The 26,962-nt window shown below is 38.6% G+C and overlaps 1 protein-coding gene across 7 annotated transcripts in view; it reads left to right on the top strand.

Annotated features, from left to right (window-relative positions):
* Nucleotides 1-26,962, top strand: part of BCAS3 (BCAS3 microtubule associated cell migration factor) — a 578,866-nt gene that overhangs the window by 263,828 nt on the left and 288,076 nt on the right. For all 7 annotated transcript variants that reach the window (XR_004347453.1, XM_032616301.1, XM_032616303.1 and 4 more), the window contains 2 exons: nt 22,734-22,834; nt 25,558-25,754. Coding sequence is in view for 6 of the 7 variants with exons in the window: in XM_032616301.1 (XP_032472192.1) it covers nt 22,734-22,834; nt 25,558-25,754 (298 nt within the window). In the remaining variant the exon portion in view is untranslated. The remainder of the gene's footprint in view (nt 1-22,733; nt 22,835-25,557; nt 25,755-26,962) is intronic.

The raw sequence follows: 26,962 nt of genomic DNA, 5'->3' as shown, positions 1-26,962 counted from the left end.
TGTCATTAGGAGGATAAGCCATAAGAAACTGCTGTTTAGAATAAGCAAAAAACGTCATATGGTTTGAGATGTGTGCAAAGTGGATATGCAGATGGTAATCTAATCTTGCTATATAGCTCAGTAAAGGTAAAAGTCAAGAATCTAATATAAAAAAAAAAGTTTTGCCTGGGTCGAAATCTTGGGAATTGTTTATAAAAAGATTATAGTAGTGGTGATTAGTGATTTTTGTGCTAACGGTATTTTTTCTTCCTTCTGAAAAAAAAAAACGCATGCTATAGTTACCTTTTCTAAAATAGGCTTTTTATTTCAGTGTATTTCTTTGCCAAAAACAAAGGTAAACATTAGACGAGACTAACAAATATCAACCAGCTTTGAATGTGATCTAGAGTAGACAATGCTTTTTCTTTAGTCTGCTTCAGAGCTTCCCAAATTGTAAATTAGAAACAGGGCTTACTTGGGAACGTTTTATTTAGGGCAAAAATAATGTTTCCTCCTTTTCTTTCAGGTAATTTGGCAGCAGCAGTATTTTTTAAGTTGCTGACATTAACTAGCTTTGTTGGGGGTAGGTCAGACTTTGAACTTCCAAGATAATCCATGGGTTTGTGAGAAGTTCCTCCCTAAGCTTACTGAATTTTCTTTGTTAAATGGTAACAAAGGATCACTCAACAGAAATATAGCTTTGATACACAATAGAAAGGTGACTGGGATCCATAGAACCCCCTCCCAGTGTTTTATTGGGGATATAATTGTTTTTCTCTACTTATAAAGGCATTATAGGAAAGGTGGGGAAAGCCTTTGACACTAGATGGAAGGGAATGAAGAACACTGAAAGTGGTTAAAGCATATATGTGGGTTTTTGTTAATTATTTAACTCTCTTTCAAATATAATTCACTGTTAACACAAAAATAGTATCAATGTATTGTGGTCTTTAAAACACATACATACGTGTGTGTGTGTGTGTCTGTGTGAGACAACAGTAGCATAAAGGCCAGGAGTGTGGGAAATGGAACTATACTATTGTAAGTTTTTATAGTATATGTGACTTCAGCATCATTTGAAGGTTGTTAAAGATGTATATAATGAAATTTTAAAAAACCTAAGTGCTCAAAAAGGAAATAAAATGTTAACAAATAAGCAAGTTGATGTAACCCTAAGCATGTCAGTGCTCACATTAGTTATAAATTAGTCTAAACATCTAAACAAGTCATGGATCAAAAAATAAACCCCAGCTATATGCTGCTTAGGAGAAACCCTTTTTTTTTTTTTTTTGTGGTACGCGGGCCTCTCACTGTTGTGGCCTCGCCCGTTGAGGAGCACAGGCTCCAGACATGCAGGCTCAGCGGCCATGGCTCACGGGCCCAGCCGCTCTGCGGCATGTGGGATCTTCCCGGACCGGGGTACAAACCTCTGTCCCCTGCATCGGCAGGCAGACTCTCAACCACTGCGCCACCAGGGAAGCCCCCACTTTTTTTTAATTAGCATTTTTTTTTTTTATCCTTTATTTTAATATTTAATCACAGTTTCCAGGCTGTGTTGCTTGGTTTATGCTGTCTTTTTATGAACATACTTTTTTTTTTGTTTTTGCGGTACGCGGGCCTCTCACTGTTGTGTCCTCTCCCGTCGCGGAGGCTCCGCGACGCGCAGGCTCAGCAGCCATGGCTCACGGGCCCAGCCGCTCCGCGGCATGTGGGATCCTCCCGGACCGGGGCACGAACCCATGTCCCCTGCATCGGCAGGCGGACTCTCAACCACTGCGCCACCAGGGAAGCCCCAATCAGCATTTTTTAATTGAAGTATAGTTGACTTAAAATGTTGTGTTAATTTCTGCTGTACAGCAAAGTGATTAAGTTATATGTTCTTTTCCTTTATGGTTTATCATAGGATATGGAATATAGTTCTCTGTGCTCTACAGTAGGACCTTGTTGTTTATCCGTTCTATATCTAAAAGCTTATATCTGCTAACCCCAACCTCCTCCCCCTTGGCAACCACCAGTCTGGAGAAACCCACTTTAAACCCTCGCTTGCTACATTAATATAAGACTAAGTAGAACACTCCACCCAACAACAGTAGAACGTGCATTCTTTTCAAGTGCACAGGGAACGTTGACAAATAGAGACCTTCTTCTGGGCCATAAAACCAGTCTCAATAAGTTTAAAAGCTTTCAAGTTATACAAAGTATGTATATTCTCTGACCACAGTGGAATTAAATAAGAAATGATTAACAGGTCTCTGGGAAATCTACAAATATTTGGAAACTAAACAATACACTTCTACATGATACATGGTTCACAGGAAAAGTCAAAAGGGAAATTAGGATTATTTTTAGCTGAATGAAAATGAAACCAGAACACATCCCTATCTTAGACTACTATTCAGGGAAAAAAATAGTAGATTGAAGTATAAATACATGCAACAAGTTGGATGATTCTTAAGAACATCATGCGGAGAGACAGAGTACGACAGAGAGTTTTGAATATGACCATAAAGGGTTCGGTAGATCTTTATGGTGATGGAACCGTTCTGTATCTTGATTACTATTTTATCAAATTCTTATGAATCTGTAATTCTTTCAAAATAAAAACTTCATAGAAAAATGAAACATTTGTGGGATGGCATTAAATTACTACTCAAGGTGAAATTTATAGGACTAAATGCCCATGTTATAAGATGAAATCAGTGACTCAGCTTTCACATTCAGAAACTAGTAAAGTAGAGCGAATTAAAGCACAAAAAAGGAAATAATAAAGATGAGTGAAATCAAGGAAATAGAAAACATAAAAACAATAGAAATAATATAGAAAAATAGGAAAAAGTATTTAAACCATAACGTTGTGGTGTGGTTTTCTTCTGCTTGGAGTCTGTGAGATTCTTCAATCTATGAAGTTTTAATTTTCATCAGATTTGAAAATTTTAATACAGTTACATCTTCACATTTTTTTCTGTCACTCTGCTTCTCTCCTTTTGTGACTCAAATTATATGTCTGTTGACAACTTGATATTTTCCCAGCTCACTGATTCTTTGTTCAGTTAAAAAATTCTCTTTCCTTCACTCTGTTTGATTGTGTATAGTTTGCATTTCTATGTATTTATATATATTGTCTTCTGCTGTCTAATCTGCTGTTTTATTCAACACATTCTTCATTCCAGATACCATATTTTTCATCTATAAGTTCCATTTGGATGTTCTTTTATACCTTTCACTTCTTTCCACATCACGTACCTGTTTGAACATACGAGGCATATATTTTGTAATTGTTGTTTTAGAGTCCTTGTGTGCTAATTCTTTTCACCCTGGTATTGCTTGGGGTTTTTTTCTATTGATTGATTTTTCTTCTTGGTGTGCTTTCCTGCTTCTTTATGTGCCTAATGATTTTTGATAGGATGCTGGGCATTTTTGGTTTCATGTTGTTGAGTGGTGGATTATTCTGTTTTCCTAGGATGTAGTCAAATTACTTGGAAAAAATTTGATTCTTTCTTTGTTTATTTTTAAGCTTTGTTATGGAGGGTTCAAAATAACCTTTTGCTTAGGACTAATTTAATTATTTTAGGAGATAATGTAAATCTAATCTCTTTTATGTGGCCAGTAGTAGATATGGGTGACCCTAATTGTTTTTTACATTTCTTGTCCTTAAATCCTATGTATTATCTTGATATTACATTATACCAGTTCTGCTGCCTTTACTTTTGACTCATTACCTTCCCTAACATAAATAGAAATAAAAAACATGTATATGAGTATCTATAACACATTGTGATAAGTGCTTGTTAATAGCATGAATTAATTGGTATAGAAAGGATGGTGAAGGATGAAGGAGGTACAGAGAATTCAAGCCATAGCTGCTGGGACAGAAATGACTTAGGAAACCATAATTTGAAAAGATACACGCACCCCAGTGTTCATTGAAGCACTATTTACAATAGCCAAGGCATGGAAGCAACCTAAATGTCCATCGAAAGAGGAATGGATAAAGAAGATGTGGTAATATATACAATGGAATATTATTCAACCATAAAAAAGAATGAAATAATGCCATTTGCAGCAACATGGATGGATCTAGAGATTGTCATACTGAGTGAAGTAAGTCACACAGAGAAAGAGAAATATCGTATATTGCTTATATGTGGAATCTAAAAAGAAGTGATACAAATGAACGTATTTATAAAGCAGAAATGGACTCACAGACTTAGAGAATGAACTTATGGTTACCAGGGGTGGGAGAGTAGAGGGAAGGGATAGTTAGGGAGTTTGGGATTGACATGTACACACAGTGTTATGTGGCAGCCTGGATGGGAGGGGAGTCTTGGGGAGACTGGATACATGTATATGTATGGCTGAGTCGCTTTGCTGTGCACCTGAAACTATCACAACATTTTTAATCGGCTATATTCCAATATAAAATAAAAAGTTTAAAAAAGAGAAATTCAAAGAAGGAAGAAGTTAATTGTTAGTGGGATGGAGAGAAGTGGCTGAATTTCAGAGAAATTGAGCAAGTTGCCTCTGTAGGATTTGGGACTATATGAGGTTACTGAAGAAAAGTGAGGAGGAGTGGATAACTAGCTTAACACTAGGTTATGCCATTCATTGAAACATTAAAGAAAAAATGTTGCCTAGAGTAGGAGAGAGAATTGCTGATTGCAGTGTTGCATCTGTTTTGGTGCATGCAGTATGTATCCTGGTGGTAATATTCAGTAGGTTCTTGGAAATAACTCAGAACCTTCCATGTGTGTATTTATAGATTTGAGCTCCTTTCTGAGATTGTTTGGATATATAATTAGTAATTGATGTAAGCTTTCTCTGAAATAATTTTATCCTAGAGAGAATTTAGAGAGGAGAGACGAGGTTCCATTATGGTACAGACAGCATAACATGTAAGAAGGCAGTGTTAATCATTCTAAAAGCTCCACCTGAAACCTTACTTTTCAATAGCTGGGCTATCTGTTGATATATCAGCTTTTTAAAAATGTTTTTGCTTTACTGATCACTTGGACTTTACTAGCACTTTTGTTTAAATCTGTATATATAATGAAGTAGATAATACCTAAAGCTAGTATTGAAATTTGTCTTACCCATAGAAGTATGAAAAACACAAGTAGGCAGCATATTTAAGGTTAGATTCTAGAGATCTTAATTCCCAACTAAATTTTGTGCTGCTGGCCTACCGGCTGCAACTGTGAGAGTAAAAATAGGAAATATTTTTCCTTGTAATATAAAGTCACACTTTTAAGGGTTTAGAGTTGAAGACATTTTTAGCCTATTTTACTGTCTTGTTTCATTGGTTTTACAATACACTGGTGATCTATTTTGAACATACTGATACAAAAAGGAAGAAAAAAGTATTGCTCTCCTCTACCAGGGTCATTATCAGTACCCTGGCAAAGCAGTTAAATGTGCAGCAGTTTTCTGAGCTGCTCTCTTTGGAGTGTCACATTAGATTTAACCTAACATCCTGGATTGCATCGTTGTTGTGGTATGTACCAAGTATGGTGGAGGTACTCAACACTATTTCCTTGCATTGTCCATAATAAATATTTGCCCAAGATTGGGTAGGGTGGAAGGGGAAAGAAAGAAATGTTTTTCTCCTGTAGAGGAAACTTGTAATGTAGGACTTATTTATAGAGTATTTATAGTCCATTGTTGGTCATTGGGTGTGTCATACTGCTCTATCTAGGTCTGAATATCTGAGGTACTTAAGAAGCCACTTCATATTGAGTTATATTTGATGGATTCTCTTATTTATAGTTAATTTTATCCACTGACATGTCCTTCCATAGAGAAATGATTTTAGTGAAATGAATGGTATTTTTCTTCAGGAGACTAGAAGTTTGAGACATACTGACCCTGAATTTAGCCATATATATGTTGTATAATTTGGGGAACATTATGAAATTGAATACATTGTCTTCCTCAATGAAAAAATATCATATAGTTAATCAAAAAGTTTAGATTAGAGTACCCTCTTTTCCTTCTTCTTTCCCTTTGTGTTTAATGGGATACATGCTTTTTATTGATACCCGTATCTTTACATAGATCTTCACACCTATGGAATAGTTCATTGGGTTTCTCTGTCATCGTTGATTTATTGTTGAGATGTTTCACCATCAAAAGTCCTCTCTTTTACAACATAATGACCTATACTCCATTCTGAAGTAAGTCTTGGCATTTCTGTCGTTTGCTTTAGTATTTATCATTTGGAGAAATGATGTCAGACCACCTTCCTGTCATAATTGTTCTTAAAATTGAAATGAAACAAAAACGTTTTTGTAGAGAGTTTTTTGGTACTTTTAAATGTCTTGCTTACTTTATTTTACACAACTGTGTGACATCACAACTTACTGTTCCTGTTGGTTGCTTTATTTTTATTTTTAATAAATTTATTTATTTTATTTATTTATTTTTGGCTGCGTTGGGTCTCCGTTGCTGCGTGCAGGCTTTCTCTAGTTGTGGTGAATGGGGGCTGCTCTTCATTGTGGTGAGTGGGCTTCTCATTGCAGTGGCTTCTCTTGTTGCGGAGCACGGGCTCTAGGCATGTGGGCTTCAGTAGTTGTGGCTCGCAGTCTCAGTAGTTGTGGATCGCAAGCACTAGAGTACAGGCTCAGTAGTTGTGGCACACGGGCTTAGTTGCTCCGTGGCATGTGGGATCTTCCGGGACCATGTCCCCTGCATTGGCAGGCGGATTCTTAACCATTGTGCCACCGGGAAGCCCTGTAGGTTGCTTTATGACCTGTTTTTTTTTCAGGTACAGTTGACAGTATATTCTTTTCCATTTATGCTATTAATATTCATTGCCATCAGATTGGCAGATTTGGCTGGGATAGAACATTGATTCTGATAGATTAAAGAAAAATAATCTATTGGTCATAAAGCCTCTAGTCCATGAGTACCTCTGCTTCTGCTGTCATTTACTCTAACCCACCAGAGTTTAAGGTTCTTATATTCAGATACTGATACCCCTGAATATGCATTTTGTTAGTTGAGTAGTGGGGATATAGGATGGAGGGTACAGGGATATCTGTTTGCCTTTTTCTCCAAAAATAAGGAACTGAAAGAATGGTCTGTGTCTGCTTACCTACAATAATGTAATGGGTTGATATTGGCAGGAGCTTGTGGTTTGATGTGCCATCACTTCCATCAGTAAGGTTAATTGCTAACAAATGACTAAATGGGAATTTAGGGGGAATGCTACAGCTGTCTGCTACGTTAGTGGTGATGGGAGTTCTGGCGCCATTTCAGGGTCACTATTTGTATCTGTCTATCAGAGTTAGAATACAGTTGTTTCTCTCAGTTTCAGCCTTCTCTATAGAATTTCTGTCAATTGTTTGACTCCATTAAGTGTGCAGAGGAAATAAAAGCCTGAATGACCAATCCACCAGGGGCTATGGATAGACCCTTTCATTGTCCATACTCAGAGCACTGCATTAGGTCTCATTATCCATTTATAATAAGCGACCTCTGCCCCCTGGGTCATTGAAAAATATTCAGTGTGCTCTTCTGACACATAGGGCACCTTTCTCAGCAGACACATCAAACAATGGGACGTCTGGTAGTCTGGAGGACTAGTGCACATGGCAGGTTTTTAAATACACAGCCTTGTGCCAAATCACTCTGACAATTTGCTCTTGCATGGTTCATAAATGTGCTAAGGAGAGCCTAATGTCTGGAAGATGAATGTAATGTTCCTTTCCTCTTTTCTTTCTTTCTTTTTCTTCTGTTTAAAACAAATTTTTTTTGCCATGTTTTTCAGTATTGTTTTCTAGAAAGGATTTGCCTTCATGTCTGCTTTTGCATTTCCTGATAGAGAAATATGGAAAGATTTGGACATAGTGAATGGATAGAGCCATCATCTTTGGAAAGTATTTGCGAAATACACCCATGGAGGTTATCTGTGGTACACTAAAAACCTATCTTCTGTTTCCCGCCATGCCCAAACTGGTAGTGATTAAATATCCCATTGAAAAGTTTGAGAAAGAACTTGATACTTCCTTGATCACTATAGTCCAGATTTCTTCTGTGATATAAATTTGGGCCACCTACTTGAAATCTCCGTGGTTCTCTCTCCAGCCCCCAGTGCATAGATAGACTTGGGGAAAAGATGGAAATAACATAGTGATTATTGGATGAAATATAAAGTAAGAAAACTGTCATGTCCGGAGCTTCGCACTGTGTAAGCTGAAGGTGGCCTTCTAAGAGTCTTGTCTAATGGTTACTAACTATGTGGCCTTAACAGTACAGTGCCCTGTTAAGTACTGCTAGGAGTCAGTCATTTACCTGAAGGATGTTGGGATAGGAAAATAAAAGATTGAGAACCACTTCTTCAGCAGTTCATATGAAGAAACATTAAGAATAGGGCAAAGTGTTTATACGAGTACTTTTTAAGTTTAAGATGCATACATTTCATTGGTAAAGCCTTGTTCCTCTCTTGGAAGCTTACATACTTTGCATTTTCCGTGTCACATATATTGGCTTGATCAATTTATTTAAAATATATGAAACACACAGGCATTCAAAGAAAACCAGTATTACAATGAACTGGCAGCCACACCGTCCAGTAGATCCCAGGTGTCTAGTTCAGCAAAGCAGTTTTCCTATTAAATGATGTACTGTGGCATGCTCTCAGATCCCGGGACACAGAGGTGTCACCTCCAAAGAATGACCGTTGAGTTCCAGCTCAGATTTTTCTCTCCAAACCAGTTATGGAAAACCATGTAGTTGTCAGAACTCTCTCCATGACAAGAATTAATATATTAACTGGATTATAGCACCATTTGACAAATTGCTTACTAAATACATCAAAATTGATTGGACATTCTGTATTTGAATTGACAAATGGCTGCATTAGGAGAACGAGGGAAATCCATTAATTATAGCCGCTCTCAACCATGGGAAATATAATCATATAAATATAGATTTTGTTAAAACAAAAATCTCCACTTTATGGTAGCATTGCTTATGTGTTTACCTACACCTCTTTGTTGTTAACAGAAGGGCTGCTCTTGGCCACTGCCCTTTACGTAATCATAAAAAAATAATAATTTCTGCTCTGTTACATGTTTCAGGCCCTCCTGACTGCATAATAGTTTTTAGTTCTTATTCCAGAAAAGTAGAAAATACCAGGGAAACTCAGCCTTTCTGCTTGGTTCTCAGCTGCACCCCTGTCTGTCCATCTTGCCCTTGGAGTCTCATTTAAGTCAAAAGCTTTACTTTTTGCTTTGATGGTGTATAAGCTTTTATCATCACTCAATTTCTTCTTTTTCTCATGGTCTTTCTTTCTGAAGGTAACCAACCGAATGACCAAGGCAGAAGGGAGGTGGGTGAATGCCATGGATTGTCTCTCTCCAGTTTGAGTCTGTTCTCCTTATTGTTGACATATGACAGGAGGCTTTCTGCCATGTGATTTTGTGGAAGTTGGTGGAGAGACGAGAAACACTGGAGTGCTTTTATACCATTAGTTTCTTGCCTTTTCTACTATGCTTTCTTTGTATTTTATGACCACATGAAGAGCATCAGAACCTCCCTTACATGGTGTCAAGTCTGGGTCAGAGCTGAGATTTTTTTTTTTTTTTTTTTTTTTTTTGCCGTACGTGGGCCTCTCACTGCTGTGGCCTCTCCTGTTGCAGAGCACAGGCTCTGGACGCTCAGGCTCAGCGGCCATGGCTCACGGGCCTAGCCGCTCCGTGGCATGTGGGATCTTCCCGGACCGGGGCACGAACCCGTGTCCCCTGCATCGGCAGGCGGACTCTCAACCACTGCGCCACCAGGGAAGCTCCAGAGCTGAGATTTCTAAGAATATTTTGCGTTTACTGTTTTTTTCTTCTCTTGGGCACTCTGCTGCCTTCCAAGGCTGTTCCTAGAGTACCAGTGGTCCTCCCATGATTATGTCACTTATACTTTAAGTATAAAACCAAACCAATATTTTCTAAAGTGAAATCTTCTAATTCCTCAGGGGTATTATAGAGAATGTAAAGTGTGGTCCAAAGTACTTTCTTTTCTGTTACTACATGTAAGGCTTCCTTGAATGTCTGTAACTTCCTTGTGTTGGGACTTCTGTTCACAGTCATTTTTTCCCATTATTCCATAGCTTTATATGGTATCTCTGATCAGTATACATAGATGTTTATTAAGATGAGAAAAATGATTATATTAAGACATGAAATAAAGGAATCATGGAGACTAAATCGGTGATATAGTTTATATTTGGGGATAAATTACTCTCAGATGTTTCACATGAAAATTTTAATTTAAAATAATGAACTTACCAAGTAGAGACATCATGAATTGAAACAGTTTATACTTCAGGTTAAGAACATGGTCTTTGGAGTTTGCAGTTCTAAATTCCATTTCTGCTGTTTGCTGGCTGGGTGACATTGGGCAGATAACTTAACCTCTCTGGGCTTTAGTTTACCTGCCATTAAAATGGGAATAATACTTACCTTACAAGATTGTGTTAGATTAAATGAGGTAATTCATCCAAAAAGCTTTACACATTATCTTGGATAGAATAAAAACTTAGCAAAGATTAGCTTTTGTTTGTAGGTGGTGTTAACAGAAATAGTATTCTTGTTCTCCTTTGAGGTCTTTCTTGCCTCTATCCATTCCAAGAGCTTTATGACTGAGATACTATTAGTCGGCACAGCTTTGCTGTTAACAAACAACAGTGAAGAGAAAACATTTGTGGTAAATCCTATCTCTTCTGTTTTTAAGTGGTCATCTGGACAAGTATGGCTCTAACCTGAGCATTTTCAAACCTATAGAAAGAAATTTTTCTTAGCAATTTTAATTTATTGATGCAAATGAAAATTTCTCTTAGACCTATTTGTTTTGAGCATCTTCAGTACCTTAGTAATTTATAGGAATTGGGATTTTTCTTGGTGTCCACTGCATTCTGAAAGGCTTTACTCTGGATAATTGCCTTAAAACTCTGAAACTTTTACATAAAAGGTAAGATTCTCAACCCCCAGACTTCTGAAATGCCAGAAGGGCATTTGATTTTCTGAGTTTGTCATTAGAATCATTGTTCACTATTCCAGTGAGCCTTTTGTTTTTTACTCCATATTTTTTGAAGTTTATAGTGAACATGTGTTCATATAATAGTATTTAGGTGATTTTTTTCTTTTTAAAGGCAATGAGAGAGGAAGAGAGGGAGGGAGGGGAAAAGGAAGAAAGAAAAAGAATGAAAGGAGAGGGGACTTCCCTGGTGGCGCAGTGGTTAAGAATCTGCTTGCCAATGCAGGGGACACGGGTTCGAGCCCTGGTCCGGGAAGATCCCACATGCAGCGGAGCAAATAAGCCTGTGCGCCACAACTACTAAGCCTGTGCTCTAGAGCCTGCGAACTACGACTGCTGAGCCTGCGAGCCACAGCTACTGAGCCTGCGTGCCACAACTACTGAAGCCTGCATGCCTAGAGCCCATGCTCCACAACAAGAGAAGCCACTGCAATGAGAAGCCCGCGCACCACAACGAAGAGTAGCCCCCACTCGCCGCAACTAGGGAAAGCCCGCGCACAACAACAAAGACCCAGCGCAACCAAAAAAAAAAAAATCTTTAAAAAAAAAGAAAGAGGGAAAGAAGGGGAGATGGAAGGACAGACTATTGCAATTTGTTATAGAGCATAGAAATTAAATGTTATACTAAGGCTAAAGGTATTAATATGGATGATCCTCACATGTATGGTGCTGTGGGAAAACAACATAGTCCTGAATACTTCATAGATCTCCTAGTCTTGCCAAGAAAAGAATCAAGATGGCTCTGTGTCCAACTGCGGGTCAAGAAATGTTTGCTGTTTTTTTCATTCATGCAACAGACTTAAAAATTTTTTTTATTATGGAAATGTTGAAACATTCACAGAAGTACAGTGAATAGTATAATGAGCCTGCCTATTACTCAGCTTGAAGAATTAACAACATTCTGCCACTCTTGTTTCTTACGTTCTCTTAAAATCTTTTTTTTTTTAATGTATGGTGGATAAAAGTATTGTGAGAAAGCCACTCACTCTTGTATCTTTTTACCTATTAATACTTTAGTATGTATCTAATGACAAGGACTTAATAATAAGGAGATACCTCTTTCTAGTAGTTGTACATTGTGCAGCAGTAGAGGGAAGAGCAAGCCTTGGAAAATGTTCTCCTGCATTTGGAAAGAGAGAAAAACATATGGTGGTTGTAAGGCAGTATTCTCCATCTCATTCTTTCCCCAGTCCTCTTGGCTCTGTGATTTTTCTGATTTATTTAGAGGTAAAAATCTTAAACATTTAATTTCTCTATTTTATGGAACATATCAAGGATCCTTAATGATTGTTTGGAAAGATTTTAAATTATGTTCTTAAGTATAGGTTGAAAATGTTGATGTCTTCCACAACTAAAAGCTTTTAACTCTCCATGCCAAGAGAACTCTGCCTCTTTTGCTTAGGCAAGAGAAAATCTGTACTTAATTCTTCCTGCTGTATAATGATCTGGCCTTATCTGGTACGCAACTAGATAATAAATAAGGGAAGCATGGAAGAAGCTGCATTAACTGTTTGCACAAAATGATCTTTGCCGTTTTTACATTTCCAAACGACTCCCTCCCCTTTATATTCGTTTTATAAGACCTTGTTGTGGAGGCTGGACTGAGTACATTAGACTCTTTGCCCTTCAACTGTGCCATTGTAGGTTAGATCAGGAACAATACGTTTCCAATAACTGGCCTATTGCCTACTTGTACAGATTGGTACATTGATGACTGAATGTGGTGTAATGATCCAAAACAGTGATTTTTTACCTTCAAGACATCAATTTGCAATACTTTCTGCCTAACCTCTACTCATCTCAATCTCATAGAGGATATTATATTTTAGAGTGTTCCTTGAATTTAGAGAATTGATTATTCCTGAAAGAGCTGCCTCTAACATACAGGGTTAGCTGTGAGAATACAGTTGCCACTATCGAAAGAATACAGCTCATAATTCTACAGAGAATTAGCACCAAAGAGCTTCTAGCTTCCAGCAAATAGTCATTTCCCTCAGCAGAAACATACACTACCATGTGTACTTGAGCAGTTGCTAAAAGCTGGTCCTATATTTGATATGTGTGTGTAAATACAGAGATAATGATAAACAGACATGTAGAGTGAGAAAGAGTGTATATAAGCACTTCTATTTCCCTTTTTAGAGAAAACGCCACAAAACCTAAGAAAACGGGGGAAATGTATGACTCGATATGCTATAAGCTCAACTTTTGTTTCATGCATTGGTTTCCATCATTTATTGTTACACATTTTATTTCTTTGTTTTCCTTTCTTAACTTCTTGGATTGACTCCACTAACCATATTAACTGTAGTGTGCTTATTCCACAACTTTATCATTATAAATTTTTAAATAGGTACATGGTATACACAATTTAAAAGGTACCAAGAAATATTTAGTGGAAACTGAGTCACCCCCGTCCCCAACCATGTTCATTTCCTCCCGTGAGGTAACAGTTATGTAAAGGTGAGCTTTGATAATAATGGTTTTGTTGTTATTTAGACTTATTTTTCTGGATAGATTATCTAACCCTTGGTAATACAAAGTTGTTATCTCTAAGCTGCAAGCAAGGTATTATACAGACATAGTATGATCCTTTAAAATAATCAGGGTGGACTCACTTTTCTAGTTATCCTGCTACTGGTTTAATGTATATATAATATAGTTGTACTATGAATTGAGTTGCCATAATACACATTAAATTGTGTACATCTTTCCAGGTGACTTTAATTGCAGATGTTTTGAAGGGACTGTCGCAGCCTATTAAGTTGGGACAGTTCGAAATTTTCAGGGGAGCAGCTGATCTTGCTGACAGCCTGAAGCCATTGTGTTTTATTCTTTCTGTTCATTTTATGATATTTAGAGTTACACTGAGGAGCAAAACTAAATTGTGACCCCTTCCAGTCTATCCCCAGGTACAACTTGTCCAGATACGAAATGGCAAATGACCGTTATGGTAGGAAGAGTAACAAATGAAAGCTCCTTAGTTTATGGCTTCTGTGGGAATATTATATGATGCTTTAGGGGTAGGGCAAGGGAGACAGAGCACGGTAGGGAGGAGATGCACCTAGGGTTGTCAGTTATCCAGTGAAATCTATTATCTCATAAACAATGAGGGTATGTCATTTTTCTAATTATATATTGCTTGTGACTGTTCTTCTGGGAATGTGGAATAAAAGGAAAGTGAAACCAGAGATGTACAATGACTGACTGTTAGAAAACTTTAATAATTAATTAGAGAACATCTATGGTACCGCAGGGTCAGGGTGCAAGGAAGATCATTGATCTGTTTAATATATAACATAGGTAAAGCCTGTTCCCTTTTATGTATTGTAACACTTCAGTTGTTGTTGCACGGATACAGGAGATGGCTCCTAATAAACAGATTAGCCAGTAATATATCGTGCTATTACTTGATTACTCTGTGTGTGAAATCCAATGAATTCCTTTACATTTAAATGGAAACATTTATAAATTACAGAGAAAACTTACAGAGTTCAGTAGAGGTAAGAGTCACTCCCTCAATAAATATAAGTAGGTACCTTTATCTTAAGGTAGTTAGGTGTGGTATTTTTGACCTGAGAGCCTTCTCCCTTTTTAAAAAATTATTTTTAAAAAGACCAGGGTTTAATTTTTGTCAGTTTGATAGTATGAAAGCATAACTTCTTAAATTTTGCAAATCTCTGATTACTACTGTTTATGTGTGTTTGTCGGCTGTTATATTTCCTCTTTTGTGAATTGCTTGTTCGTTAGGAAATGCCTTAGACTATTTTGCTTTCGGATTATTTCTATTTGAGCCTTTCTTCTTAAAAGGCAAATTTTATTTTCTGTACTAAGAAACTACATTCCCAAGTAGAATTTCTTCCTGAGATCCTGAGTGCTTTCTGATCAGAAACAGAGTTTGGTAAAGAACCCTCTCTTACTGTATGGCTGCTATATAAATGCTGTTTTTAATAAGTACCAAAAATATATTGAAGTTTGTCCTTGGATGAGAGTTTATCACTGTTGGCCTTTGGGTGAACTTTGAGCCTGAGCTGTTTCATTCAAGGCAGCATGATGTCACTTAACTCACAAATTTCTCTGTTGCTAGAAAAAGGAATGTTGTTCCCCTAAATAACTTAAAGGACTGAATAATGCTGGCACAACATTCTTCACCTCTCAGGTCTCCACTAAAGACTTCAGCATTGTAAGGGTTTTATTGTTCACAGAGGATTGGTGGGGATATGGTATGGAGTAGGAGAAAACAAAAGCTGTGTCTCTGGTCCTGAATCTGAAGAATATTTTATTCTACCGCCCACTCTGCTGTCGGTATGACCTAGCTCTCACTCACTTCTCCAAATAAAAACCTTTGGATCCATTTTTGCTTCTTCATATTAAAAGACTCTCTACGTTTCTTTCTAGAGCTGTTTATTCAGCATATGAACATATTTTAGGTTTTGCAATAGAAGCTAAAGCAGAGAGCTACATCTCACATAAAAAATGAGATACCGTTTGGATCAACATTTACCCCCTTATTTGAGAAGTAGATTTCCCTGATTCCAGTACTACCAAGATTCATTTCAGGGAGTAGAGCAGCTTTTAGCATCTCCTAAAGTTGGGAGCATGGAGTTCGCTCCAGGAGAGCCTGTGCTTGACTAGCAGCTGTGTCCTCTGAAGCTAAGAGAATTTATTACTGGGAGTTCAAGAGATGCAGGGAAGACTAGAACAAGAACATAACAGAACCAAATAGATTTTCCCTTCATTGGGTTCATAAATAAGCACTGCTCATTGTTCAGCATTATGCTTTGTGTCAGTTTATATAAAAAGGATGCTTATAACATGTATGTGGTTAGTCTTTTAACTTTCATATGCATTGTCAACTCTTTTCTTTCATTGTTTTAAGGACAGATGGTGCTGGGAGCAAATAATTATTCCTTTTATTCTTTCATCTTAATGGAATATCTAGATCCTGTGTGCCCTGTTATAAACTCCGTAGTTAGGAGACATGATTTTTTTCTGGAGTATCTAAACCATGCCCAATACACTGAGAAAAGTAATTACCTGCTCTAATATAAAGTGTATTCAATATATTAATGGTAAAAATGTATCTCTCTCTTTCAACCAGAAGGCTAGATTTGTTGTGGATGAACTTAGGCTATTGAGATCTAGCTGTTACTTTCTGGGGATTTTTGAAAGAATTTGATTCCCTGGAATTGAGGGTACACTGTTATTACTTCGGATAAAGCACCCTGAAATGTCGAGAGTTTTACATTTCTCCAGGACTAGTAATAACTCATTCTTGGAACCTTGATTCAAACCTACATATCCTAACCTTCAAATATTCCATTAACTAGTGTTAAAAAGGAGATTTCAGGGCTTCCCTGGTGGCGCAGTGGTTGAGAGTCTGCCTGCCAATGCAGGGGACATGGGTTCGTGCCCCGGTCCGGGAGGATCCCACATGCCGCGGAGTGGCTGGGCCCATTAGCCATGGCTGTTGAACCTGCGCGTCCGGAGCCTGTGCTCCGCAGTGGGAGAGGCCACAACAGTGAGAGGCCCACATACCACAGATAAAATTTTTAAAAAAAGGAGATTTCAGCGTGTCTTTAAGTATCTGTTAATACAATGTTTATAACTCTATTTAATTACTATATTTTATGTGGGTAATTTGTAAAAATTCTATACTCATTGATCCTCTTCCTGACTACTTATGGATTTGAGATGTTATATTATGAATTGACATTTTCCATTTTCAAATTGAGAATTTTGTTACGTGGGATTCAGACGTAGGGGTATTATCAGAGGGCCATTTAATCTTTCTGTTCATAATTTTACTTAGGTTGTTCTACTGACTTGGAAGTTTTTTGGGAGTTTTGATTAACAGGACTAATTTGCAAAGGTCAGTGCTGAAGCAGATTTGTTTTTGTTTGCTTTGCACATAAACACATATAAAATATATAAATATATTCATAGGAATACACACATACCTACACACACACTCATATATCACTGTAAGCCAGCAAAATACACTTAGTGATTTTTTTCTTAGCTTTTATTTACTCACTAGAAGCATGATCTGCTTTCCTGAGAACACAATATAAACAAAGTCTAGCTCACAGTTACCTCATAACAATCTGCTCATCCTGCCCTTGGTTGTTGATCTATACTTATCAAATGCCTGTGTGTACAGGCAGTACTTTTGAAGCTGTATTCTCTAAAGAAAATTGACAGTGTATCCTTTTTAGTTAGATGGATAGGCTTGTTTTAAATTACTGTACTAAAGGTAGGGATAGAACATGGCAGAGATTTTTATTTCAAAATTCCATATCCTTTTCCTAACCCAAGATTATTAACTATCTGAAACAGTTGGTAAAAGTAAAAGATACTAACCATTTTTCTTTAGATGGAAGGTAGGTATATTGGTCCATTAAACTCAGGCTTGTGATATATGTAACTTTTTTTTTTATAAATAAACTCTCTTAAGTCCTCTTTTGTGCCTCCATCCTAACAAGTACAGAAAAATTAATCTCATCAGCTATAGCCTTTTTTAAAATAATAGCTGGTATTTATTTATTTATTTGGCCACGTGACATGTGGGATCTTAGTTCCCTGACCAGGGATCATTTTATCTTTATTTTCACCACTGAGATGTCCCAGTTCCCTGCCCGATCATTGGCTATTGGTTCATATAGATCTCTGCAACATCCATCCTTGTTTCAAAGCCTTTTCAAAGTCTGACAGTTCCCTGGACCTTGTCCATATTACTCTTGGACACATAGTAAATAGTCATCATCCCATCCATAGGGGACTTAGAGAGGTTGTCACAGGCTCAACTGTGCAGACCCACTATGTGCACAGCTTCTCTACTGTTGCACATGTGGAATCTCCTGCTACTTCCTTGAACTCTACCCAAGAATGAAGATAAAGGGCTTCCCTGGGAGCGCAGTGGTTGAGGGTCCGCCTGCCAATGCGGGGGACACTGGTTCGTGCCCCGGTCCGGGAGGGTCCCACATGCCGTGGAGCGGCTGGGCCCGTGAGCCATGGCCTCTGAGCCTGCGTGTCCGGAGCCTGTGCTCCACAACAGGAGAGGCCGCAGCAGTGAGAGGCCCGCGTACCGCAAAATAAAAAAGAATGAAGATAGGATTTTTTACAGCTGTTCATGCCAAAAACTCCTTCTGAATTCTGTCATTTCATGCCCTTCCTTGGGAACCCTCTTTTCCCCCCTTTCTGCTTATGGTACTCTCACTCCAATCTCAAAATATCTTTCCTAATAATTAGCTGCTTGGAGAGCACGGAAACTTTGCTCTTAACTATCATACTTTCAATCTCTTTTTCTTATCCCAGGGTCAAATTTTTGAATTCCTTTTTTCTCCGTGAGCAGGTATATCATTGCTTCCCTGAGATAGTAAACATGGAATGTTCTTCCTACCTGGATTGGAGAAATTTTTTAAATGTAAAGAAATATGACAGAGAGGGAAGGACATTTATTTTATGTTGAAAAATATTATTCCACCACACTTGTATTTTTATAGTGTGATTCTTCTGAATGCTTCAAAGCTTTCTTAATAAGAATACTGTTTTTTAGTGAACATAAGGTATGGAAACTCTTCTTACAATCTCAATTTAGAAATTCAGGATTCAGACTTAATTTTTCATAGATATACATTTGGTATTTTTACCACTTCCTTTGGGAAACAGGGAATGGCTGGGAAGAAGAGGAGGAGGAGGAAGAGATTTCTTCTTTTTCTTTTTCTTAAGAAACTTTTCACTGTGGGAAATTTGAAACATACACACAATCAAAAAACAATAGTATAGGGCTTCCCTGGTGGCGCAGTGGTTGACAGTCTGCCTGCCGATGCAGGGGACACGGGTTCGTGCCCCGGTCCGGGAAGATCCCACATGCCTTGGAGCGGCTGGGCCCGTGAGCCATGGCCGCTGAGCCTGTGCGTCCGGAGGCTGTGCTCCGCAACGGGAGAGGCCACAACGGTGAGAGGCCCACATACCACAAAAAAAAAAAAAAATAGTATAATGACTCTTCATGTACCTGTTCTTCACCTTCAACAATAATCAACTCATAACTAACCTTTTTTCACCTATAATCCTACTCCTCACCATTCTCTGCCTTTGGATTTTTTTAAAATTTATTTATTTATTTATTTATATTTGGCTATGCTGGGTCTTTGTTGCTGCTCACGGGCTTTCTCTAGCTGTGGCGAGCGGGGGCTACTCTTTGTTGTGGTGCGTGGGCTTCTCATTGCGGTGGCTTCTGTTATTGCAGAGCACGGGCTCTAGGCGCACGGGCTTCAGTAGCTGTGGCTCGTGGGCTCTAGAGCCCAGGCTCAGCAGTGTGGCACACGGGCCTAGTTGCTCTGCGGCATGTGAGATCTTCCTGGGCCAGGGCTTGAACCCGTGTCCCCTGCATTGGCAGGTGGATTCTTAACCACTGTGCCACCAGTGAAGTCCCATTGGATTATTTTTTTTTGTTTTTTGGTTTTTTTTTTGCGGTACGCGGGCCTCTCACTGTTGCGGCCTCTCCCGTTGTGGAGCACAGGCTCCGGACGCGCAGGCTCAGCGGCCATGGCTCACGGGCCCAGCCGCTCCGTGGCATGCGGGATCTTCCCGGATCGGGGCACGAACCCGTGTCCCCTGCATCGGCAGGCGGACTCTCAACCATTGCGACACCAGGGAAGCCCTGGATTATTTTTAAGTTTATCCCCCCTCCCACCCCACCCCTTGCCTTTTTCTTTTTTTTGGCTGTGCCTTGCAGCTTTCAGGGTCTTAGCTACCCCACCAGGGATTGAACCCAGGCCCTCGGCAGTGAAAGCATGGAGTCCTAACCACTGGACCTCCAGGGAATTCCCAAGTTTATCCCGTTTTGATGATGGATGAATAAGTGTTCTACCATTCTGGTATCATTACTTATTCCAGAATGCAAAAGTCCATTTATTCACGTAATACTTATGGAATGCTTATTCTGCAACAGGTAGTAGCCTAGGCTCAGCCTATGTAGAGTACATTGTAAACTCCTGGAAAAAATTCACATTAGGTGCTAGGTGGTAACACAAGGGTATAATTTCTCACTTCTTCTTAAGCTTTTCCGATATCTTTCTGTCTACCCTAGCTTTATTTTTTTAAAAAAAAGAAAGCCGTAAACCATCTGCTGATCCCTGCCCCGCTTGCCTTCCTGATTCTTCTTCCACTCTCAACTTGCCTCATCACACCCAACCACACTGGCCTCCTGACATTACTGAAACATTTCCTTTATGTTCCCACTTCAAAACGTTTGTAATTGATATTCTCTCTGTAACACTTTCCCCTCAGATATCTGCATGGCCTATTCATACCTCACCTCTTTAAAATCTTCTCTCACCCCAGCTGCGTTCCAAAGTGTGTCCTGACCTCTAGATATTTGTCCGTAGTTGCCTTCTTGACTAGTATTTAGGGAGTGGGGTTTTGAGGCATACTCTTGCTCTGTTCTGTATTAAGAATTTAATATCAAATTTATTTATTAAAAAGAATACAAATGGTTGGGGAACAACTCAGCCTTTGCAAACATAAATTTACTTATCATCTTTGCAATATACACCAAAATTATTTAAAAGGATGCTTAAATATTAATTGATTATTATGGTATTCTTTTCTTCATGGTATTCAGAATCCTAAGAAATTAGGTGTTATGCTTTGGTGATAACTTGTGTTTTGTGCCAGATGCCAGCATGCCTCCCAGCTGTAGAACTATGAATCTGAAGAACTGATAGCTAATAGTTTTAACCACTGCAAATCTTATATTTTAATACTGTTTATCTCCCTCTGATGAGTAATTGACTGGTATCATTTCTCCTCTCCCAGATAGTTAAGATAAGGTTTTTGTGAGTTTTTGTGTGTCTTCTTTAAAATCTTGTCCTATGTTCTGCTCTGTCTACTGCACTAGTATCTGTTTCACTGAGATTTAGTTCTTCAAAATACCTTGTTCTGGCAAGAGAGCTGTGAGATTAGCATTCTCAGTCACTGCTCATGGAAGTGTAACTCTTTCTGAGAATATGCATTAAGAAATTTAGACATGTTCATATCCTTTGATTTCATTTTTAGGAATGTAACCTAAGGAAAATGCACATACTGAAGTATATATACTTATTTCTGGGTGGTAGAAATTCTGAGATTATTTTCTTTTTCTCATTCTTTTCTGTTTCTTCTGGGTTTCTTTAATACTCACCAACTTTCCATCCTCTTCTCTTCTCTTCCTTTTCTTTTCTCTATTTCCCCTCAGTACTTTATTGCTTTATTTCTCTTAGTATTAAAATGTATACAGAGGGGGAGAATATATGGGAAATCTGTATCTTCTCATCCATTTTGTTTTGAACCTAAAATTGTCCTTAAAAATGAAGTCTAGGGCTTCCCTGGTGGCGCAGTGGTTGGGAGTCCGCCTGCCGATGCAGGGGACACGGGTTCGTGCCCCGGTCCGGGAAGATCCCACGTGCCGCGGAGCGGCTGGGCCCGTGAGCCATGGCCGCTGGGCCTGCGCGTCCGGAGCCTGTGCTCCGCGGCGGGAGAGGCCACAGCAGTGAGAGGCTCACGTACCGCAAAAAAAAACAAAACAAAACAAAACAAAAAATGAAGTCTATTTTATGATAAAAATAAGCAGATAAATAGTATGGGATTTTAGGGACTTCCCTGGGTGGCACAGTGGTTGGGAGCCCGCCTGCCAGTGCAGGGGACATGGTTTTGAGCCCTGGTCTGGGAAGATCCCACATGCCGCGGAGCTGCGGGGCCAGTGTGCCACAGGTACTGAACCTGCTCTCTGGAGCCCAGGAGCCACAACTACTGAGCCCTAGTGCCGCAGCTACTGAAGCCTGCGTGCCCTAGAGCCCGTGCTCCGCAACAAGAGAGGCCACCGCAATAAGAAGCCCGCACACCGTGGCGAGGAGTGGTCCCTGAAAGCCACAGCTAGAGAGAGCCTGCACTCAGCAACAAAGACCCCAATGCAGCCAAAAATAAATAAATTAAATTAAATTTAAAAAAATAGTATGGGACTTTAAATAAGTTTCTGTTGGGATGGTATTTGGTTCATTAGGAACTCAATAAATGTTTGCTGAATCATTTTATTGCTTTGACTAAGCAAAGGTTCTTCTTTTTATGAGAAAGCAGCCTCTTTGTGTTTTAAAGCCTATATCCTACCACCTAAGAATCAGGGAAACTACTGAAGTATCCAGAAAAAATGAAACATTTCTTTGGATAAATGAAATGTTTTAGGAACTAAAAGTGTTTTAAAATTAAAAATATTTTAATGCCTTCCCTTTATATGAACTATTAAATAGACTTTTAAAGAATCTTATTTGATATTTGTTTTAAAAGCCCCTTCCTGAATTATAGGAACTGCATTAAATTAATTTCATTGTTAGATGGAGAGGACTGAAGTGTCCTAAAGGCTAGGAATTATATTGGTGCATGGGCAATCGAATTGTCACTATTCCTTAATGTACTTGTGCTGTTCAGATGCAATTAGTTGTGTATTTCTTTAACAGTGATATATGTAATGACTAAATTCCTGCAGATGTTTTTTAAAGTGTACTCTTATTTGGAGATTTTTCTTATTCCTCAGAAACTCAGTCTTTCTTGTTCGTTAATTATTTGAATTGTGCATTGAATGTCTTATTTTAGCTTATAAATTACCACAGTATTCAGGATGGTTATGCCCACATTCATTTTTTTCACTGCATGGATTAAAGTTGTTTAAATACATTTTCTTTCTCCTGCAGTGGTTCCCCCTGGAAGTCCTGGGCCCATTACTCGGCACGGGTCCTATGACAGTTTAGCTTCTGACCATAGTGGACAGGAAGATGAAGAGTGGCTGTCTCAGGTAAGACTCTGAAACACTGGGTCTATTGAAGTGACAGAAAACAGAGATCCATTAGCTCTTTTTTTCTTGAATTTTAAAAATTATTTTCCTTAGAGGAAAATGGGCAGAATTGGGATTTTTTTAGGTTCCCCAAGAAATAATCAGTTGTCTTTCCATATTAAGAATTTCTCATAAATACTGCTGCAGGGATACATATACTTTATACACACACATATACATATGTATATATGTGTGTACATTAGCGTTCACACAGAGAGCATAAAATATGCTATCTTTCAAACAATCCATTCATATCCCCCAGGACCTTGGATTTCAGATGGACTGTTTGGATTAAAATAAGAATTGGCCTTGTTAAAACAGTGAAGCCTTTCAACAGTCTTTGGGCTTTTTTTTTGTGGAGGCAACAATTTCTGAAGATTGGGCCCATACTTTGATTAGGAAAGTTAGGCATTCTAATCTACACAAGTGCCCGCCTGGCTTTCCTTTCCTAAGCTCCTGTAATGCCGCTTCTAGCGGTCTCAAAACCAGTCCTCTAACAGCTTCGACTGACCCTTCCTCTCCGTGCTAGGTGAAGCTGTCTTCATCTCAAGGGCTTTGAAATAAAAGATACTCAGGCAGATTTCAAAATGATGAGATTACAAGTGACTTCATTACAAATGCTGTTATGTCTGTCTCAAGTCTGACATCATTTGGTGAAGTTAATGACTGGTCTCAGATTACCAATCCAGCGGCTTTTCATCAGACAGGTGCCTCAGTGGAGGCCGGGTGCAGTTTCATTGCTTTCTCAGGGAAGGGAGCCCAAAAAACTAAAGGGAATCTGGGAACTGGAGAATCAAATTGTTTCTAGGTGACATACATTTCATCACACCAAAAATACTCCCAGGAAGATCCTTGAAGGAGCTTGATGCATATGGAGATACATCATTTCTTGAGGATACCACGATAAATTAAAAAAAAAAAAGAATGCTGGCAAAGAAACCACTGTCCTTCACTTCCACTTTTCAATTAGAAAAAGGGGTAATGTGTGCTGTCAGTGTGAAAGTATCTACAACATGTTTGTACTGCATACAACAGGAGAGTGAGCAGGAACATCTGGCCATTGCCTCAGTGAAATTGCACAGGCATCTGTTTACCTCTCGGCTCTGTGACACTGATGGTTTTGAGCTTAAAATACACAGAATGCTTTATCTGTGGCCTCATTTACATTGCTGAATACAACTTCTTGAATGAGAAATCACTGTCCTAAATCTGAGTAGTTTTCTCCCTGTGATTAGTGGGAATGTGAATATTGTTCCAAGACCGTGATGCTTTTGCCCCTTAGGACTTACAAACACAGAGCTGCACTCCGTGAACCTTTTCAGTTACATTTTGTTAAGAATTAATCACTGCAATCAGAGAAATGTGATTAAATATAAAAGAACTCAGGGCAAAACTAAGGCACACGGCAAGTCAGTTCCATAAAGTATGTATACAGACGTGGATGTAGCCATTACAAGACATCGAGAAATAGTGTTTTACCAAAGGTTTGCATATTTAGTCTCTTATTCAAGTCGCTCATTTGTAAAATCACATGTTTATTTTTAGGTTTTACCCTGTGTCTTACTCTCTGCATTGTCTAATACTGGCAACATTCCATACCCCCTCCTTAGAGCATGAAGTTCATAAAGCATTCTGTTATTACTGTTTTGCAGCATTTAAAATACCTATGTGAATGTTCATGGTAGTTGAGAAAACAATCTAATTAAGAAATGGTATTTTGAAGACAAATCTAGTTTGAGGGAAAATATATAGTCCTCTCTTACATTAAAAATGAAATTTGGAGGATTTTGAGGGCAGTAAATATTATGGTGTTTAATTGTGGAAAGAAACTGGCTTTGGGTATTAAATTATTTCAGACCTTTTCTTTTCCTTGGATAGTTCAAGAACAACTTCACATTTGTCATGAGCTTGGTCCTCAATGAAGGAATTACTTTTAATCTGTGGATTGATAGGTGTAGTATTCACTGCATGCCCACAAAGTGGTAAGTACTGTCTAGAATGAGTGAAAAACGTAGTCCCTAGGGAGCCAGTGCTCGGTATATGAGGCAGGCAACTGATCCTTTTATTCTCATGTGATTTTTGTGTTATATATGTGGGGTGCATGTGTGTGTGTGTGTGTATTTGTGTTTACATATACACACATATATTTACACATACACAAAACGAGTTTCTGGTATTGATATATTTTGGTGAGAACCTGTAGAGGGATGTAGTGAATGTCTCTATAGGTTGCTACTGTCATCACCTTTTTTAAAAATATATATTTATTTATTTTTTATTATTATTTTTTTGACTGCGCCTAGTCTTAGTTGCAGCACACGGGATCTTTTGTTACGGTGTGCAGGCTCCAGAGCACATGGGCTCTGTAGTTGCAGCACACAGGCTCTCCAGTTGCAGCATGCGGGTTTAGTTGCCCTGCAGCATGTGGGATCTTAGTTCCCCGACCAGGTTTTGAACCAGTGTCCCCTGCGTTGCAAGACAGCTTCTTAACCACTGCACCATCAGGGAAGTCCCTGTCATCACCTTTTGATTGTAGATGCCCTGTCCCTCTTCCACTTGGTTAAGATGGGCTTCTTGGAGAATGTGAGTGTTCAGAGCTGAGACTGGGGTGAGGGGGTGGATCATGAAAGGCTCTCAAAGGGAGAGCCTAATACATTTCAATCATGATTCCTAATCTGTTCCAGGTAGAAATTGTAACGCACACCGGACCCCACAGACGTCTGTGGATGGGTCCACAGTTCCAGTTCAAAACCATCCATCCCTCAGGCCAAACCACAGTCATATCATCCAGTTCATCTGTGTTGCAGTCTCATGGTCCAAGTGATACTCCACAGCCCCTTTCGGATTTTGATACAGATGATCTTGATCTCAACAGTCTCAGGTAAGAAATAAGAACTAGAGAGTGATTTGAACACATTAATATGTTCATTTGTCGTTAACATCTTAGATAATATTTGCATTTCCCCTTTTGACGCTGTATCACATTGCAGAATACATGCAGTGTAACTTGTGGTTCATCATTATCACTGGGGATCTTATGTGAGATCTTATCACATCCAATAAATATTTGTGTTCTGGATTGTACTTCCCTAAATCTAATATTCAGTGTACTTTTTAAAGCCGTCTTATTTTATGATGCCTCTCTCATATTTCTAATATCTATCTCTTTATCTGTCTTGCTATCTTTTCATCATATATATTCTCGATTCTTACTTGTAAGAATCACAGTAGTTTACAGAGTATGCTTTTTATTATTAGCATTTTTTTAATGTAATTGAGAACTTTTTGACTTTTGTGCTCTTCTGTTTGCTTAGCAGTTTAATTTGTTACACCAAGACTTGACACATTAGGATACAACAGACAGTGAAGGGCTCAGTCTAATGCAATATAATCTCCCTTTCCTTGTGTTCTTTTAAAAAAAAATTCTGCAGTGTATTTTTATTTGAATCTAAAATAGCCCTCTGACCTTTTTCTTGCAACTCTTTTTTAAAAATTGTGGAAATGTGTGTCCTAATCCTATGTTGGAAATATGTTTTTATTCTACTTCTTTGTCAACATTAATAACAAATCTTTATAACAATGCAAAAGCTGTTGCAGAGGTGGATTAGGCCTAGATATTTCTTCTTTAAGAATAACTCATATAATGAAACATGTCTCCTGTAATACCTAAGTATTTTAGTTTTGTGTTTTTTTTTTTTTTTTATTGTGGTACGCGGGCCTCTCACTGTTGTGGCCTTTCTCGTTGCGGAGCACAGGCTCCGGTCGCGCAGGCGCAGCGGCCATGGTTCATGGGCCCAGCCGCTCCGCGGCATGTGGGATCTTCCCGGACTGGGGCACGAACCCGCGTCCCCTGCATCGGCAGGCGGACTCTCAACCACTGTGCCACCAGGGAAGCCCAGTATTTTAGTTTTTTATTTTAGTTTTCTTTGTATTTTATTTCTTCCATACATTTTTGTGTTTTTTGGTTCAGTATATTTTCTTCAGCTTTCTAGAAGTGGCACTTCTCCCTAAGATGTGAGGCAATAGTGACAATACAGTGAGTGCTAGACCATTTTTCATAGGTACTAATTATAAAATATGATCCAGTTT

The sequence above is a fragment of the Phocoena sinus genome, chromosome 20, assembly GCF_008692025.1.
Source record: "Phocoena sinus isolate mPhoSin1 chromosome 20, mPhoSin1.pri, whole genome shotgun sequence".
Classification (NCBI taxonomy): Eukaryota; Metazoa; Chordata; class Mammalia; order Artiodactyla; family Phocoenidae; genus Phocoena; species Phocoena sinus.
This window is presented reverse-complemented; position numbering and strand designations above follow the sequence as displayed.